We start from the raw sequence: 18,223 nt of genomic DNA, 5'->3' as shown, positions 1-18,223 counted from the left end.
CAATTTAAAACAATAACATTAACAGATTGCAGACTAAGTCATACATTTTGTAAGGTGATTTCTTGCATGAGTGACTGTGATGTTTAAATGTAGCAAGCCACTGAGGCTATAGTATAGTACTGTGAGAAAAGGAGACACGTACATGACTGATACTTTCCAGACACAATGTACAAAAACTGTACTTGGGACACAAACTCTGGAAATGATCCCTTTTCACAGAACATACTCTGGCTGTAAGTTGGGATACAGTGTGATTTTGTGATTTTTGATATGTCAAAATGTTGTCTGATATCAAGAAATATTACTTCCCCTGGTTGATGTGTATACAGCTAAATAGGGGTAAGAATAACATGTTTTCTATTGTTGGGTATAGTTAGGGGTGCAGGTAAAACAGGAACCTATGTAAGCAGCAGGAACTCTGATAAGTATTGAATAGATATTATTAAACTAGATATATTTGAGAATAACTAGCATCCATAACTCCATATGCACCCCAGGGAAGTCTATAGGAAAGGATTTATCGATAGCAGACATGACTAGGACTTGAAGAATGAGGAATAAAGAACTTAGCCCAAAAGAACCATTATACACCATCAGGAAGTAAAGACATCAACGGCCACTAAAAATATATATTGGTAGCTAAATTAGGGGACAGAAACAACAGAGGAGACAGAAACCACTAGGCATTAGGAAACCACTGGGTACCTAATAAGGAGGCACCAGTGATGAGAGAAATATGATATCTATTATAAATGCTAATTATTAATGAATTATTAGATTTGGGAATAACCTTATAACTGTATAGCAGATAACCTTAAAATAGTAATTTACAAGAAGTGTTCAAGCAGTTTGTGGTATAATCCTAGCCTCATTTCCATCGTTATTTGACCTGGAGTATCGTCAGCAAGAAGAGGAATCTATCATGAATTACCTTCAACCAGGAGCTTGGCAGAAGTCTTATCATCGACAGCATCGCAGGTGTACGTATCTTCATCGTCAGGCTCAGCCTCGTTAATGATGAGCTTCCGGTACAGTCCTTGGCTGATAATCTCATACTTATTACTCGGGGCAATCTCTCTGCCCTTTTTATACCAAGTCACTTGGGCATTTTCACGAGATACTTGGCACTCCAGGAAAGCTCTGTGTTTCTCAATAGCTATCTTGTCTCTTAAAGGTTTGGTTATTTTCACTGGAAGTTCTGCAAATGTTAGATAATTTAACAGATAACAGTATGTCAGTATGTCACTCAATTTTTTTTTTTTATTATTGGTATTATTATTGTTTATCCTGATTTGACTTCAAGCACAATCCATTTTTTATAATATTTTTCAAAAATATAGAAGTTCGTCTTTATAACATACCAACAACCTATTGTGTTTATCTTACAAATTCTTGAAAATGTATTAAAATCCAGTATAACTACATAAAACATCAATTGCATGATCTAATCATTAAAAACTGTACAGAGATGATACATGTTACATCTTAATCTCCTCCTGAACATTGGTCTACATGGGTAAGCTCTGTCAAACTAAGCCCTATCATTACATCAAGTTATCCTTCTTAACAGAGAAAAAGCAGACAAAGAAGGTCCCACTGTTCATCAAGTAAAACACGAACAAATTATTATTCTAACAAAAAAAACGACACCTACGAGAGACCAATCATTTGAACCACCTGATATGTTAAGAGATACTCTCATGGAGCAAAGGTTGGCCTCTTGAATAAAAATAGTGCAGATATTTACATCACTCAACAAATCTTTTAAACGTAACATAAGACGGGGTATATAATCAGTATGTGATAACAAGTCAGGAAAAGTATTAATGTCACATGGGAGAACAGCACTGTTCTACTCAGACATTTTTAAAAGCAATTACTGGAAGTAAGGTACCTTTAATTTTAAGCTGAGCTCGGGATTCTGCTGTCTCAGCCACAAACTTAATTTCGGCTGCGTCTTCAGAGCGCACACTCTTGAAAAGTAATGAATAGGTCCGTCCTAAAAAAATAACAGTTCACTGTTAGAAGTTTAAAAATTATGCTGTTTTCTGTATAAATATTTATAATTCTAATCATTTACACAATCCACAGGATTCCTAATATATTTCACAAAATATATGGACTTTTACCAATAAATGTGATATTGTAATAAAATTGTGCTTCTTATGGCAGGTCGGTCACCTGAGTTTTACAAAGCATACATTTTAAACAGATTAATATTCATTTTCCAAAACCGATGGCAAACTTATCTGTAATTCCTACAAGAAAAATAATGTTTTTTCTGTGCAGAGGCAGTCATATATAGTAACTGTTAAGTCCTCAGTGACAATCACTGAAACAAAGGTCTTACGTAAACCTAATGATGTCAGCAGTCAATCAGGATCTGTGATTTGCTGATTTAAGCTGATTAGTTTGCCACTGGATAATAAAAAAATAAATCAGTTTAAAATTCTTAAATCATGCTGGCTTATCCCAAATTTTATCTGACTTTCATTTTGTATATTGTCATATTTGTATTCATTGGGACACAGCCACGTTACCAGTCATTTCTACCTACAGCGGGGTAATCGGGCCTTCTATTACCTCTATATGAGAGTGATTATCATATATCTAATTATCAGTATTTTAGTGATATCTGAACCTCAGTCCCGCCAGCATGCTATTCACTGCTTGTAACACAATTGTGAAAATAATACAACAATTGTGGAAATAATACTTCTTATTTCACAATAATCTCAAACTAAGAGTTATGGTTTGCTAGGTTTGTGTTTAATTAAGAAAATAAAACATCAAACTCTGCAACTCCGTGGTGTATACACTGTGTGTTCTACCAATATACAGGTAATGTGCCAACCTGTGTTTCAATGTTTAAACCCACACCAAGATCTCGGTCAAGTCTCAAGCCAGTAGAACAAAGACCACATTGATGGTCAAAAGCCTCAAGCGTGGTTTTCAGTCAAAATGGTGTTGGGTCCACCAGACTTTATTGTAGAATGTACAATGTTATTGCCCCAAAGTCTTCCAGAGCTTGACTTTTTCTTTTATGATAATCAAATTCTACAGTACCTGGCGTGCCCTTAATTACATTTAATATCTGGAATATTCACTTACCTTCTTGACGAATCTTAACATTGTCCCCTGCCCTCAGTTTTACATCATTTTTGAACCACTGGGTTTGGACATCATCATGAGACACTTGGCAGACGAATGAAGCACTCTCTTTTTCCACAACTTCCACATCCACTAGTGGCTTAATGATTTGTATTTCCCGAGCTGTGATTGGATGGAGTGGGATGGAGAATGATTCATGCATGGTACAGTACAAATGACACAATGAAAGTACTGGCATACAAATACATATTACCATGCATAGTCATATTAGTTAGCTTGAAATCACAGTATGGCTAGCTTTATGATATAGCCACAGTCATTAAACAAGTGGTCGAAATACCAATTCTTAAAAAAAAAAAAAAAAAGAGAGAATTTAAATGACTGGAACGGATTCAATAGCTAAAATACAGTTTCTTCCTTTAAAAAATATATTTCATTAAATATTTTGCCAAAACATGACATTTGCATACTTTGGGAAATATGGTGGGTCTGTGAGAGAGTGAGCTACAGTTACACAGTAAACTAGGTTAGTAGGGTTTCTCAGTGAGAAATCTATCAAATATCCTAACTTCTCTCAAGGTATGGAATACTTTACATACGTGTCTAAATGTTAAAAAAGTAAGGGGGGGGGGGGGTTGATAGTTTTTGTTTTTTTTAATAAGCCACGTTTTTCTTTCATTTTGCTGAAGGATGTTTAGTGCAAGATATTTATTATTATTATTATGTTATTATTTATATAGCACCAACAAATTCCGTGGCGCTTTACAGTGGGTGGACGAACCGACATGTATTTATAATTTCTTCTTACCAACTGGGATGTATTGTAAATTACTTCAAGAGACCACAGTTCTCTGGGTGATAGAAAATACATTTAGCTGTGTTCTTGGTGTTTTGATTTCTCAGTTTTTAGTACACATTTTAAAATAATGCTCTTTCATTTCATTAGCCATTAACGTAACACTCACAGAACATATGTGATAGATGTTAGTGATGTAAATGATGATGTAATGAATGTAAAACACTAATGTCATCAAACATAAATCCGATTGATTTGAATATATGAGAAACGTTCTTACCATGTACAGAGAGCAGGGCGGACGTCTGATTTTCGCCTGCATCACAAACATATGTTCCTTTATCTTCATATTCACACTTATGAATTGTGAGACTTCGTTTTTTGCCCTGTGAAATTATTGTCAACTTTTTACTTGGTCGTAACTGAGATCCGTCCTGAAACAAAAGCAAAAACAGTGTCAACTGTTCCCTTCTTACATAATGTTAGCAGAAGGTTCTTTCTGTCAGGCTTTATTATCTCAGAGATGTGGGTTCATTTCCCGGTACAGTCAAATCAGCCTATTGATTCTTCGAAGGTCAATGAAAAAACTTGGAAACCTTCCTTAAGTCACCTATGTTTCCAGTTTGGCTGCTTGTGCCTTAAATTTGACATTCACTCTGAATTTGAAACAATTTAAGTAAATATACCTGCTTCACGTTTCCAATTTCCAAATACATCCTGAGATTTTATTATTACCCATTTTAATGGTACTCCTTTCATTGACTCTGTGAGTTCACCTAATTAAATATTCTGATGACAATGGTTATTGCTATAATTATTGACTGAATATACCGCTTGTTAAGAAACCCTGACTGAAATCCATTCACTTCATAATAATATTGGAAAACACACCTTCAACCATTTTACTTCTGCATTGGCTTTGGAAACTTCGCATTCAAATGTCACCTTCTCCTTTTCAGGTACATCAATGTTCTCAAGAGGATTGGTGATTGTAACCGGAGGTTCTGTAAGAAAGCAAAATCCATGGAAAATGGTCAAAACAAATACAAAGTCCCCTCTGCATCTAAATAGGTCTAACTGGGACCTCTCCAGGACCCTAAGCCTACAAAGTTTTGATAAACTGTGCATCACTGCATCATAAAATAATTACTATTTTAAAGTTTTGGGGGAAATATAGAGTAAAGATGGGTTCAAGATGCATCATCACCAATCTATTAATTTTGTATGGAGTCAATAGACATCTTTTTTTTCAACGAAAGAACTTACCCTTTACAATAAGTTTGGCAGATGTTTGAATTCCCTCTGATTTAAATGCAATGAGGCCTGCATCGTCTTGACTCAATGAGGAGAGGCTAAGTTGGTGCCTCTTGCCCTTGACACTAATCTTGCAGTTTTCGGATGATTTCAATTTAATACCATCTTTTGTCCACCACCCTTCAACCTCTTCGTGGGATAACTCCACCTCAAATGTTGCAGAGCCTTTCTCCTGGACCTCAATATCACTCAGACCTTTTACAACTTTCACCTGGCGCACTGATAAACCGCAACGAAATGAAAGAGTTTAGAAAATACGTTAGAAAATGTGTTATACATTTTTTTTTTTTTAAAAAATCACATAAAATGTACAAGTTAAAAAATCATGACTACAGAAACAAGAGGAAAACTGTTCCAAACTAAAAACAGTTTTGAAATCAGAACAAGCTAATTCTGAATAACCCATTTTAATCATTCAATTATTGATGCAAATAAGAAAAAGAATATAGGAGTCCTGCAACGCTAGCCCATCAAAAAGCAGAATTACGGTCGTGTTACACCACAATCATTGATCTATGGCATGATTTTGTGAGGAAATGCATTAGAAGCTTTTCTATCAGGTTTGTGTGAGGTAGTTTTATTTAGTGATTTTAATGGAATTAAATATAAATAATTTAATAATAATGAGTAATGTCTATGATATATGTAAGTTACCTTTTTACTGATTTAATGGAATAAAATGAATTTTAATTTTTGGGCCTATCATTGAGTGTTTATGCTGTTTATGGGCTTGTAGGAGGGCAACCTTTACATATGAATTGTATTATATTATTCTATATTCTATGGCTACTTTACTGTTACTATATTTATTGTAATTATTGTTACATCAGTTATATTTATGTGTCAATATAATAAAGGTTTATGCTCTACACAGTACTATATAGCATAATCAATTTCTCTCATCAGCAAAAAATAAATAAAATCACATCTCATGTACGTGGCTGTATTTGTCTCATATAACTCAAAAATAGTTTCTTTGAAATCAGGTGATGTATTAAGGGTCTCTCTAATTATTATTGCCGAGAACACCCTGGTAACTCTCAGCTCTAAAAATGGTGTGGAATTTGTAAAGATTTCAGAGCTATAAGCCAGCCCTGAAGAGCTGCCAATCAAGCGTTCAGAATGAGAATTCAAGGTTACCTGTGATAATCGTGTCCAAGTTGTGTGTGCAACCTGGACTGAGCGTTCTCTCCTCCCCGCATACTATGGCTCTGCCGTTAGTTGCACACAGCCCAGTAAACTAAACAGGGAACTGCGCAATGTGTAAACATTATAGAATCCTGCCCGTAGACAGACCAACTAAGCAGTGACTCAGCTTGGGACTTTAAAGATAAAAATATTTTTTATTTGTTTTTTTGCAGTTAACCTAGCTGCTATTCGATTCATCTTTCCTTCCCTTAACTTTTTTTTTTTTTTTAAATCTGTATTTCATGTGTGACTAAAGCAGAACTGTTATGTTATGGTTTTAGTGCATTAATGTAAATACTTTTTCACCTAAGTTTATAGTTTATAGTTTTTCAGAACTCATTCTGTCACTCACAGCTCACAGAGAATGCTCCGACCAGCACAACGTATATCACTAAAATAAAATCCTCCCCAGGGGCCCTTTAAACCCGATCGGCCAACATCAGAGGACTGTGCAGTTTGACACATTGGTGACAGGTTACACTGCATTACACAGTTTGATGGAGCTAAGCATACTGCCTTTAATTCACATGTTCTGAGCGATCAGTGTTGCTACAACAAACAATGGGTTTACTAGTCCCTCTGTTAACTCTTTCAGCCCCATTTATACGAGCGTGGTTACGTTTTTTCAGCATTAAAAACAAAATCCCTGATTAAATTATTTCAAAGCGCTACCGAATATGTTGGCACTATATCAGTTATTTTATAATCTACTTTGCAACAAATATGTATTTTTGCCAAGTTAAGGGAGGTCCTAAAATTAATAAATTAAAAAAGTAACTTTTTCATATATGAACTACAGTGACCCTAAAATGACGACACCTAAGGTATAAATAGGTGTACTTTTAAATGTTAAGAGACAGAGGAGAGACTTGGAGACAGACGCTGCTCCATCTTAAAATGACTGAGAGGCTGACATGATGACATGTTCAGAAGGGTATGTTAACCTATTAATGATATTTGCAAGCATTTAATTTCATCTTATAAACTCTGCTATAATGGATTTTATAGGTCTATATTTATATTTTTATATAATAAATATCTAAAAGACAAAACTATTGCTTCCAAGACAATCCTTATTTTATATTGTATTCTCAATTATTTATATATGTTAAATAGAGCATCTCTTACACTAACTATATGAAATTATGGCTAAGATATCTGTATGGTTAGCCCTGCTAAATTCTATGCTTTAAGACGTTATAGTGGTAAATAAGGGAACCGGCCGCGGTTACAATACTGCTGTGTCTTTACATTTGACAAAAAAAAAAAACACCCTTGTACTGGCCATCATACTGACAGTCACAAGTTAAGCTTCCTCCTTAAGACCTCCAATTAAAATACTTCATGTTCGGTGGCGTGACGCACACCTTGATAAACATGAAGTTGACCAATGCTTCACAACTGCTGAACCTACGCCCTGTGTCTCCAATGCTTCTCTGTGAGACACGTTGGATTGGACAGAAACCTTTAGACACGATGATCCGACAGAATGCAGAGCAGCTACAACGAGAGGACTGATCAATCTGGCCAAACATATATGTAATTTAGTATTGTGCCCTTTTTCATTTTTGGAGGAGATTTTTCATTTTCTTTCCTGTATAAGAAAGCTGCCAGAATACTTTTTTTTTAGGTGAATCAAAAATCAACGGCCTTGATTTAATAGGCTTTCCATAAATTCATCACTACCAGAAAAACTTTCTAAATGATTTATCTACATAAATCACTGTTAAAGTCTACGGGAATCTTTATAGATAGATTATTTGAAACATTTCTCCAACAGTATTAAATCATTTTTTTAACCAGATTTGATTAATTTTGTTACTAGATTATTACTTTACTATAATGATACTGCCATTGTTACATATAGTTTACTACTGTGATATTTTGTACTTAATGTTACATGTAGTTATTAATAATCTGGCTGATAGAATTTTGGTTGCCAAATACTTGTTTATAGTAAAAGGTTAGCCTGCTCCATTCCTCCTCCCACCTCCCCTCCTCCCCTGCCCTTGCCACTCCCAGCTGTAAATTCCTTTTAAGTAACTGTTTTTTTATCTCTCTTCCTTAGTCCCAAATCATCATCCATCCCTGCTACAAGGACTTTTAATTTTACTCGGCTCTACCCACCCACTCTCCCTTCCTCCTGCCCACCCTGGTTCCTTCTAACTATATGGCATGCTCTTCCAGCTGTTTGGAACCAAAGCCAATCACCTCCTTGTTCCCATCACATGCTATTAGCTGCTGCAGGTATACCATTAACTCTCTCTGTTATCCCATACAAATCCCTCTGTTACCTCTTGTCTCGTCTCCCCAGTTTAACCTTTAGATTGTAAGCTCACGGGCAGGGCCCTCTACCTGTTGTATCGGTCTGTTCTTATTGTGTTGTCTTTCCCAATTGTACAGCGCTGCGGAATATGTTGGCGCTTTATAAATGCCAGTAATAAATAAATAAATACATTTAGAAAGCACACTGGATAGAGTCCAGTGTCAGGGGTAAGTCTTGGGGTCTTAGTATGTGTAGTTGGAGCTCAGTATGTCCTGCTGGTAAATATTTAACAACTGTGCTTTGGTGCAGATTTTCACTTACTTTCCACTGTGAGTTTGGCCTGGGTCTTATCATCCAACGTCTCACAGCAGTACAGACCGCGGTCAGCAAAAGTGACATTTTTAAGAATAAGAATCTGCTTGGTTCCTTCAGACTTGATGTCCAGATTCTCGGTTGGCTGGAGAACAATGCCATTTTTCATCCACTTGATATCGTTACAGACTTTAGATAGCTCAACTTCCAACTGGACGGTTTGTCTTTCCTCCACAGAGACAGCTTCTAACTTTTTCTTGAAGATCACTGGGGCCTCTAACAAAAAATTAGCAATAATGGGTTAGACAGAAATAAGTTATATTTTGGCTTAAAAGGAACCATTAAAAAAAAACCCATAATAACGAGGACATGGCTGCAGGACACACCTAGGCCATCAGTCAGAGCAATATATTTAAATTCACCCAATAAATATAAATACCAGATCCATATCTCATCAACATCAAGGTGAAGGTCTACCGTTACATTGACCGCAGCATTTTTATAAAGTAGGATCTATTTACTCTGTAGAAACGAGTTGTCCATTTTGTGCAGACATGGATTGCTATGTTAATTGTAAAACAGCGAGATTGGATGAAGCATCAGCATATTTCACTGTGACACTATAGTGGTTTAGTAGGGTCTGCCTACAGAATACAAGTCTAAACATTAACATTGAAACAGTCTAGTTAGAAAAAAGATCTTCTCTTTTCTTGTAAATGTATATTAAATAATTAGCTAATTACATTATAATCCAGTTTAGCCCAGGCACAGCTAGGACAAACATGGAGAAGAAATCAATACATTGTTTAATTCCTCCTCTTTCTCTGTATGCTCCTTCTATGCTGACTGACAGGTGTAAAGGGCGGAGCTTATAACAATGATTGACAGGGAGCTAAGATGGAGGCGGCTCTCTCTATGCTGACTGACAGGTGTAAAGGGCGGAGCTTATAACAATGATTGACAGGGACCTAAGATGGAGGTGCCCAGTTATAGGATAAAGAGGTGCAAATTTCTATATTTAATATTATTTTTCACACCTCACAAACACATATTTGTTGATTATATGAAGCAATAAATAGATTAAAAATCCAATTTTCTAACAATTGATCCTGATTATTATTGTATTTTTTGCTTTTCTCATAATACTGTATGAAACTACCATATATATTAATAGGTTTTGTTCCTCTCTCTATTGCACGGTCTTTGTGGAACAGATGGTGTATAAAGTGTACAATTTGTGTGAACAGATGTGTCAACCATAATTAGTGTTTCCATCACATCTATATGCGTATCACTCTATCAATCTGTGGCAGATATCAGCTATTGGTTTCTTACCAGCCCTGGTGATATAACAGTATATATATATATATTTATTTTTACATTTTTTAATTGCAGTATTTTCTAGTATCTAAAGGAAAGTGCCACATTTTCGGGGACTAGTTGATTAGAAGAACAATTTGAGTTCGGGCTGTGATATTTGCTTAATCAAATGATTTTCCATCTCTTACAATAACACAATCTGTTCAGTTTCTACAGAAGACGAGTACTTTCCCTGCCTGTGAATGCCACTGAAATGTCTTATTTTACAGCAAATTCACCATTGTATTGTGGTGTATTGTTGAAACCTCAACACGAGAGCTCACAGATTTGAAGCTCAGTCCAACCATTTGGAACTTAAATGGTTAAATAGTAAATAAGATATAATTCCCAGTCAGAACTCATCAAACAGTAAGAGAATTATATTTTCTGTACTATAAAAATGAGAGAATATACTAGATTTAATGCATTAAGCAATATTTATAGAAGGAAAGCCAATGTATAGTGAAACTCCAGGTATAGTGAAACTCCATTTCCCATGGTACTTTGCTGCCTCAGACTACCCTTGTTTCCTAATAACCGTAAACATTATAGGAGACATAGCCCCATAGGGTTATACAATACAATCTGTTGCCTGCCCTTGATTTATTCTACGTTCGACCGTCAGACTGAGGAAGCATCTTCATGTGTCGAGTCCTTGAACATCTCTCGCTTACCTCGGACTTTGAGATTTGCTTTGGTCTTCACCCCTTCAGACTCTACTGTGATTTCAGCGCTGTCCTGCATGGACAATTCATTGATGGTCAGGCTATGGCTGGTGCCTTTCTTGCTGATGGCATATTTCTGGTTGTTTTCGACCTTGACCCCATTACTGTACCACGTCACCTCCGCGTCATCCAAGGAAATAGAGCATTTAAATGTGGCACTACCTCCTTCCTCAATGACCACATTGTTGAGTTGTCCTACAAACTTAACCACTCTGGGAGCTGCAGTAACATGAAAAAAGTATCCTTTTAGTTAACAAAGACAGGACTGCACACAATTATTATACAACTATAATACTTTGATAAAGCTCTGCTAGGTCCTCCCCCATTACAAATGTTACTCAAATAACTAATGAACATTTATTGACCAATGAATATAACAATGGTTTAGTTTTTCCACAGACTTCAGAACAGTACCTGTAGTTTTTCTATACTAGAGGTTTAGTATATGCTTGCACAGTAATCTGAGTGCCAATTGATTGTGCGACATACAGTTTATCTTGATCATTTTAGAATGTTTTAGGCTTGCAAAAATAATGTTACGTTGCATTTTCATTCTTTTATATCCATTGTGTGCTACGCTTAATCTGTCATGCATAGAAAGGGTACATTTCCATACCTTCCTAGAGTTACGATTTAAGACCTCAGTCTCACCATGCCACCATTCACAGATGTAGAAGATCATGCCAAGGTGACGTACTCTCTTTTCAGGAGCACATGGTGGCCAGAATAACCAGTAAAATCATCTTACTGACACTCCTCTCTTTGGACCCTCTGATCACACCTGTATACCTCCCCATGTAGACATTAACCTTAAGGCAACCCTACGTGGCAGTCTTGGGCCCAGAGGTTAGACAGAGGCCCCAGAACCACAAATCCCCTATGTGAAGAATAAGGTGGGGCCCCAAACTGGTAAACTGTCTGGAGCCTCGGAGGATATTAATCCCTCTCTGTATGTAGACAGGAATTGATTCTGGATCATAATTCTTTTAGTTTTCATGGTAATTGCTCCCATTTTAGGAGCTTACAATTGCTCTCTTCTGTGTATCTCTAAATAACATCCATTAACCGTGTAGAAAGGTAAACGTTATACTGGATTTCATGTTGGCATAAGGGTTGGCACAAGTACCTTTAGTGGTCAGCTGACAGATGGTTTTATCATCTCTGGATTCACAAGAATATTCTCCTTCATCATCGACTTTGAGCCCAGAAATTGTTAGAGATCGCTTTACTCCATCCGCTTGGATCTGAAATCTCTTGCTGGGCTGAAGCTCTGCACCATTCCTTCGCCACAACACGTCCCCCTTGGCGTGCTGCAGCTCGCAGAGCAGGGTGGCATTGGTCCCCGTCTCAGCAGTTATGGCCTGCAACTTCTTGGCAAACGTCTGAGGAATTTCTAAAAAAAATAATAGTCCCATAAAGCCATGAGATTACATTATCACGACTCCTAAACCCCAGTACAGACAGGGAACAAGAAATAGAGAGGGGATGGGGAGCACCTGAGAGAGAGAGTTTTAGCTTGGGAACAAAGGTTACGAGGGACAACATGACTGAGTCAGGAGGAAGTTTGGTGCCTTACATAAATAATAGAACACCCTACTAGGAGATATCTCAATAAATATTCATACACAGTGCAAATAACAACTTCATAACGTGCAATACAACCTTTAAAAAACACATAAATTGCAACCACAAAGTGCTTCTCTTTTTCCAAGTGCAAACACTAACTTGCAATATTCTTTATAAAGTGTATTCAAAGTGTAATTGATTTGTGACTTGAGGTTGCGATGCACGTTATTATTTGCACTGTGTTACAGTGGAAAATGTATTAATATTCATTGCACTTTAATATATCTCAGCAAGCGCTCAACCATTTAGATGTTAGATGTTGTATGATTTTAAAGTGAATGCGTTAAGATGTTTTGGCAGCTGATCTAAAATTGGAATTGCTCAACACGTTAGTGTTTAGGATATTACTATTAGTGAAACTCATTTTTTGCAAATAAATCACTTTATGTATTTGTACAGAAGATAACCGAGGCTGAGAGTATGTTCTAGAGCCAACGGTTTGGCAATATACAGAGAGCATTATCACAAAGCAAATTTGGTTTTATACATACAGAGGCTTATGCAGTTAAACATGATTTTAAAATCTGAATATAATGAATGAACTGGGTGGGAAAAAATCATAAACAGCTTGAAGTGTTCAGTTTTGCTGTTGATGTTACCGTTATCATATCATTTTCTGAACCCCTTCTATTTGTTAAGCAGCATTAATTACTACTAATTAGATTTGTAATAAAAAGGGCTGCTCTACAAGATCTCAGGAATTTTTGGTACTTGTACATCAGATAGCTGATTGAACTACAACTCCCAGAAACACTAGCTTCGCCCACAACGTGAATTTAATAGGGCAAGCTCAGCAGTGCTTGATAAGGTATGGAAATAATACATTGCTTCCACATTTGGGGAGAGCTCAGAGCAAATCCTTTTTTTATTATTGTTAATATATTCTTTTTCTTAACCCTCACTCGGCCTCTGAAGCCCATGCCTAGCATTGCCTATAGAGGTTTAATTCACTCAGTCTTTCACCCTTACTAATGAGTACCATTACGTTAGCGTATAATCACATGTACACCCTAGGACATAATTGGAGATTGGCAAAAACTTAAATGTTTCCTTGTTCCTAGAAAAAAACTTTTAGATTTTTATATTGGTTGTACTGTCCCTTTAAGAACCCATCTCACCTTTCACCTGAACCTTGAATTCTTGCTTGTCGCTGGTAGTTTTGCAGGTGTACACACCACTGTCTTTAGCGTCTAATCCTTTCACAACAAGAACTCTGGCTCCCCCTTCAGCAGATATTTGGTACTTTTTGCTTGCTGTGAGCTCAGTTCCATCTTTAAACCATTTCACCTGAGCATTGTCCGGGTGGACGGTCAGGGTCAGCGAGATGTCCTCGTATTCTTGGGCAATGATTGGTTCTTTGGGGGCGGGCTTCACAAACTTGGCCTCTGGTTCTAAAAGAAAATAAAATAAAAAGATAAGAAAGAAAAATAATAGTTTGTGCAATAGTAACTGGAACATACAACCGGAACAGACACATCAATTTAAACAGGAAATTACACTTCAGAGGAGAAAGCACACTTTAATCGGTAGCTAAATCAAATATTGTAAATACATCAAATTCTCCATTAATGGCTGCTCCAATCCGGAAAGAGGCACTTCCACTTTAATACAATTAGAAAAATATATCGTTCATTTTTAACAATGAGAAATTAATCAACAAGATCCTAAAAATCTATGTGCAGCGCCTTCTTGCCCCTTGCTGGGTCCTTAACAAAATAATATTTTGAGTATGAATTTAAAGTTTATTTTAATAGACTGATAAATATTTTAGCAAAAGAAAAACAGTTAAATTAGAAGTAGAAATGTGATGATAAATGACTGTGAAATAGATCAGATAATGGTTGTTTTATACCGCAGCTTTCTAACTAAATCCAATGCTGTTCATTTTGGTAACTGCGTAAAAGCAATTCATTTTTGGTTATAGCAGGAGTTCATTTTTTCATCAAACCAAACAATGTGAGAAAGAATACCGCAGCTTATGTTTATGATCTTGCGTGAATAAAATGAGAAGGATTGGCATTGACATGCATGTTCCCCAGACAGCTCAGAGCTTTGTATAACTGAGGATATAGATTGTCTGGCTATGTGAAACTGATCTCTTTCTAAATATAACAACATGAGCTATTTGCAGCCTGTCCATACATCAGGGAAAAAGACATGGCTGGGGTTTATTTTATGCTTACTGTTTCACTAATCTTAATATTGTCTACATTCAAAAAGATTTTCCATTAATAGCAAACAATAGCTTTCCCTGATTGGTAGATAACCAATGTCATTCTTTGCTTTGTAGCAGTACATACAGTATGTTTGCCATGTTTATAAGAGTAAGGTTCTAGGAGTGGAACAATCTGCCTGTAGATTCCATTGATTTCCACAGAACGTTTCTAAATCCACCACCTTAGGACCAACAACATGTTACATGTTGGAAATGCTATCTACTTTAATTCTTCACTTTTAGATATTAAGAAGCAGAGAAGCCCCACTGTGCTCATTTGTGCTCACCTTTCACATTGATCTTGAAATTGATTTTCTGTCCGACAGCCTCGCAACTGTATTCCCCGGCATCTTTCTTCTCCACCTGTTCCAAAACCAGACGGCGAGTTTGTCCCTCAGACTCCACCTTAAATTTCTTGCTGGAGGTGATCAGCTTCCCATCCTTGTACCACTTCACCTCGGTCTTGGCCTGGGACACCTCACAGCTCAGGGAGGTGGTCTCGTTCAAAATGGCCTGCACCTCTTTCTGCAACTTTTCTTGATTTATGAATGCAGGTTCAGGTTCTAAAAAGAAAAAAAGAAAAAACGTATTCACGCATTCATTTAACCCAAAAAATATTTCTTAATTTTTTTTTAAATATAAACATGCACATCTAACCATAGAATACAGCAGTCAACAAATATCTGCATTTTGATTCAGGGTGCTAAGAGGCATATATTTAAAGGTCCCTCTTATAATCCAAAAGAAGTCTGGATCAGCCAATGCATCTCTCCTTACCCCTGTGTTTGTGAGCTGAGGAGGTAAAATGGTCATTGACCCCCCTAAGGACACAGCTTCTGAAATAAAAGGGAATCATGACGGAATATTTCCATCATGTGTCCTTAGGGGGTTAATAACATGCCTGTGTCTTTAGTTAATGCCCGTTATACAGTAGGGAGCCCACACAGCGCTCCTTTGCTTTTGGTTTCAAAATAAGGCTGATTAGTTCAGTTCAAGACTTGTTCACAGATAACAGTAGCACGAGGTTTCAGAACATTGGTTAACTCTTAATACTTGGAAAATCTCTTTCAAAAATAATGTTTTTTTTCAGGTATATTTAGTAAAATTTCCAAACATTGCAATAGATTTTTACCTTTCACGTTGATATTGAAATTGATTTTCTGTCCGGCAGCCTCACAGCTGTATTCTCCGGCATCTTTCTTCTCCACCTGCTCCACAACCAGACGGCGGGATTTGCCCTCAGACTCCACCTTGACCTTCTTACTGGAGGTGATCAGTTTCCCATCCTTGTACCACTTCACCTCGGTCTTGGCCTGGGACACCTCACAGCTCAGGGTGGCGGTCTCAGTAAGGATAGTCTGTACCTCCTTCTGTACCTTCTCCTCGTTGGTGAACGCAGGCTCGGGTTCTGAAAATAACAAAACAGTGATATTATAAAGAAAGCATACATTCATTTTTTTCATGACATTTCAAAATGTGTTATATTAAGAAATGCACAATTTCTCTTATTTATTCTCAGTTTTACTTTGCTAAAAAATCCCACAAAGATAGTAGATCCTTCATAATTAGTATTATTCCCCAAGCATTTGTGTCAAATATAATTCAAATATTTTTTATAAAAAGGATAACAAATTATTTTTCTTAGCAATAAAGTAACAAAATGGGAAATAAAGGCTGTTATAGAAAAACATATAGAATTGAAAAATAATTATTAGATTGGGCTGATATGTAAAGAAGTGAAAAAAATGATCGTTGGTGGTCTAAGATAATACAATTACAGCAAATATATCCTGATTACATAAAACTAATATGAAAAAAGAATAAAAAAGAAAGGGTTGGAAAAGAAGTGAAAATGAAAGAGATAGTTTAGTTATAATGTGCTATTATAAAATCCAAGACCATTGTCTCATCAATATACTCATGAAGAATTGCACATTTTAAATTTATTTTTGTTGAAATTTAACAATTTTTAGAATGATTGTTTAGAATGTTGAATCCTGTTATGGTTAAATCATGTTCAATGAAGCTTACCTTTTACGGTGATCTTGAAGTTGATTTTCTGCCCGGCAGCCTCACAGCTATATTCACCGGCATCTTTCTTCTCCACCTGCTCCACAACCAGACGGCGGGATTTGCCCTCAGACTCTACTTTAAATTTCTTGCTGGAGGTGATCAGCTTCCCATCCTTGTACCACTTCACCTCGGTCTTGGCCTGGGACACCTCACAGCTCAGGGAGGTGGTCTCGTTCAAAATGGCCTGCACCTCTTTCTGCAACTTTTCTTGATTTATGAACGCGGCTTCAGGTTCTAAAAAGAAAAAAAGATTTCACGCATTCATTTAACCAAAAAAGATTTCTCACATTTTTTCTAATACAAACATGCACATTTAACCATAGAATACAGCAGTCAACAAATATCTGCATTTTGATTCAGGGTGCTAAGAGGCATATAGTTAAAGGTCCCTTTTATAATCCAAAAGAAGTCTGGATCAGCCAATGCATCTCTCCTTACCCCTGTGTTTGTGAACTGAGGAGGTAAAATGGTCATTGACCCCCCTAAGGACACAGCTTCTGAAATAAAAGGGAATCATGACGGAATATTTCCGTCATGTGTCCTTAGGGGGTTAATAACATGCCTGTGTCTTTAGTTAATGCCCGTTACACAGTAGGGAGCCCACACAGCGCTCCTTTGCTTTCGGGTTAAAAATAAGGCTGATTAGTTCAGTTCAAGACTTGTTCACAGATAACAGTAGAACAAAACATTTGAGGTTTTAGAATTCTCCTAACATTGGTCAACTCCTCACTTTTACAAACACTTGGAAAATCTCTTTCAAAAATAATATTTTTTTTTCAGGTATATTTTGTAAAACTTCTAAAAACTTGCAATAGATTTTTACCTTTCACGTTGATCTTGAAGTTGATTTTCTGTCCGGCAGCCTCACAGCTGTATTCTCCGGCGTCTTTCTTCTCCACCTGCTCCACAACCAGACGACGGGATTTGCCCTCAGACTCCACCTTAAATTTCTTACTGGATGTGATCAGCTTCCCATCCTTGTACCACTTCACCTCGGTCTTGGCCTGGGACACCTCACAGCTCAAGGAGGTGGTCTCGTTCAAAATGGCCTGCACCTCTTTCTGCAACTTTTCTTGATTTATGAACGCGGCTTCAGGTTCTAAAAAGAAAAAAATATTTCACGCATTCATTTAACCAGAAAAAGATTTCTCAATTTTTTTCTAATACAAACATGCACATCTAACCATAGAATACAGCAGTCAACAAATATCTGCATTTTGATTCAGGGTGCTAAGAGG

At 36.7% G+C, this 18,223-nt stretch overlaps 1 protein-coding gene across 30 annotated transcripts in view; it reads right to left on the bottom strand.

Annotated features, from left to right (window-relative positions):
- OBSCN (obscurin, cytoskeletal calmodulin and titin-interacting RhoGEF) overlaps positions 1-18,223 on the bottom strand; it is a 344,733-nt gene that overhangs the window by 254,519 nt on the left and 71,991 nt on the right. For 28 of the 30 annotated variants that reach the window (XM_063452748.1, XM_063452749.1, XM_063452760.1 and 25 more), the window contains 14 exons: positions 17,809-18,084; positions 16,944-17,219; positions 16,045-16,320; positions 15,200-15,475; positions 13,816-14,088; positions 12,198-12,464; positions 11,021-11,290; positions 8,997-9,263; positions 5,174-5,440; positions 4,799-4,911; positions 4,188-4,341; positions 3,112-3,273; positions 1,895-1,999; positions 932-1,198 (listed from right to left, as the gene is read on the bottom strand). In XM_063452748.1, the coding sequence (XP_063308818.1) occupies positions 932-1,198; positions 1,895-1,999; positions 3,112-3,273; positions 4,188-4,341; positions 4,799-4,911; positions 5,174-5,440; positions 8,997-9,263; positions 11,021-11,290; positions 12,198-12,464; positions 13,816-14,088; positions 15,200-15,475; positions 16,045-16,320; positions 16,944-17,219; positions 17,809-18,084 (3,249 nt within the window). The remainder of the gene's footprint in view (positions 1-931; positions 1,199-1,894; positions 2,000-3,111; positions 3,274-4,187; positions 4,342-4,798; positions 4,912-5,173; positions 5,441-8,996; positions 9,264-11,020; positions 11,291-12,197; positions 12,465-13,815; positions 14,089-15,199; positions 15,476-16,044; positions 16,321-16,943; positions 17,220-17,808; positions 18,085-18,223) is intronic. The other 2 variants (XM_063452759.1, XM_063452754.1) reach the window with 2 other exon arrangements.

The sequence above is a fragment of the Pelobates fuscus genome, chromosome 4, assembly GCF_036172605.1.
Source record: "Pelobates fuscus isolate aPelFus1 chromosome 4, aPelFus1.pri, whole genome shotgun sequence".
In the NCBI taxonomy this organism is placed as follows: domain Eukaryota; kingdom Metazoa; phylum Chordata; class Amphibia; order Anura; family Pelobatidae; genus Pelobates; species Pelobates fuscus.
Note: the sequence above shows the minus strand (reverse complement) of the source record. Positions and strands in the feature narration are given on the sequence as shown.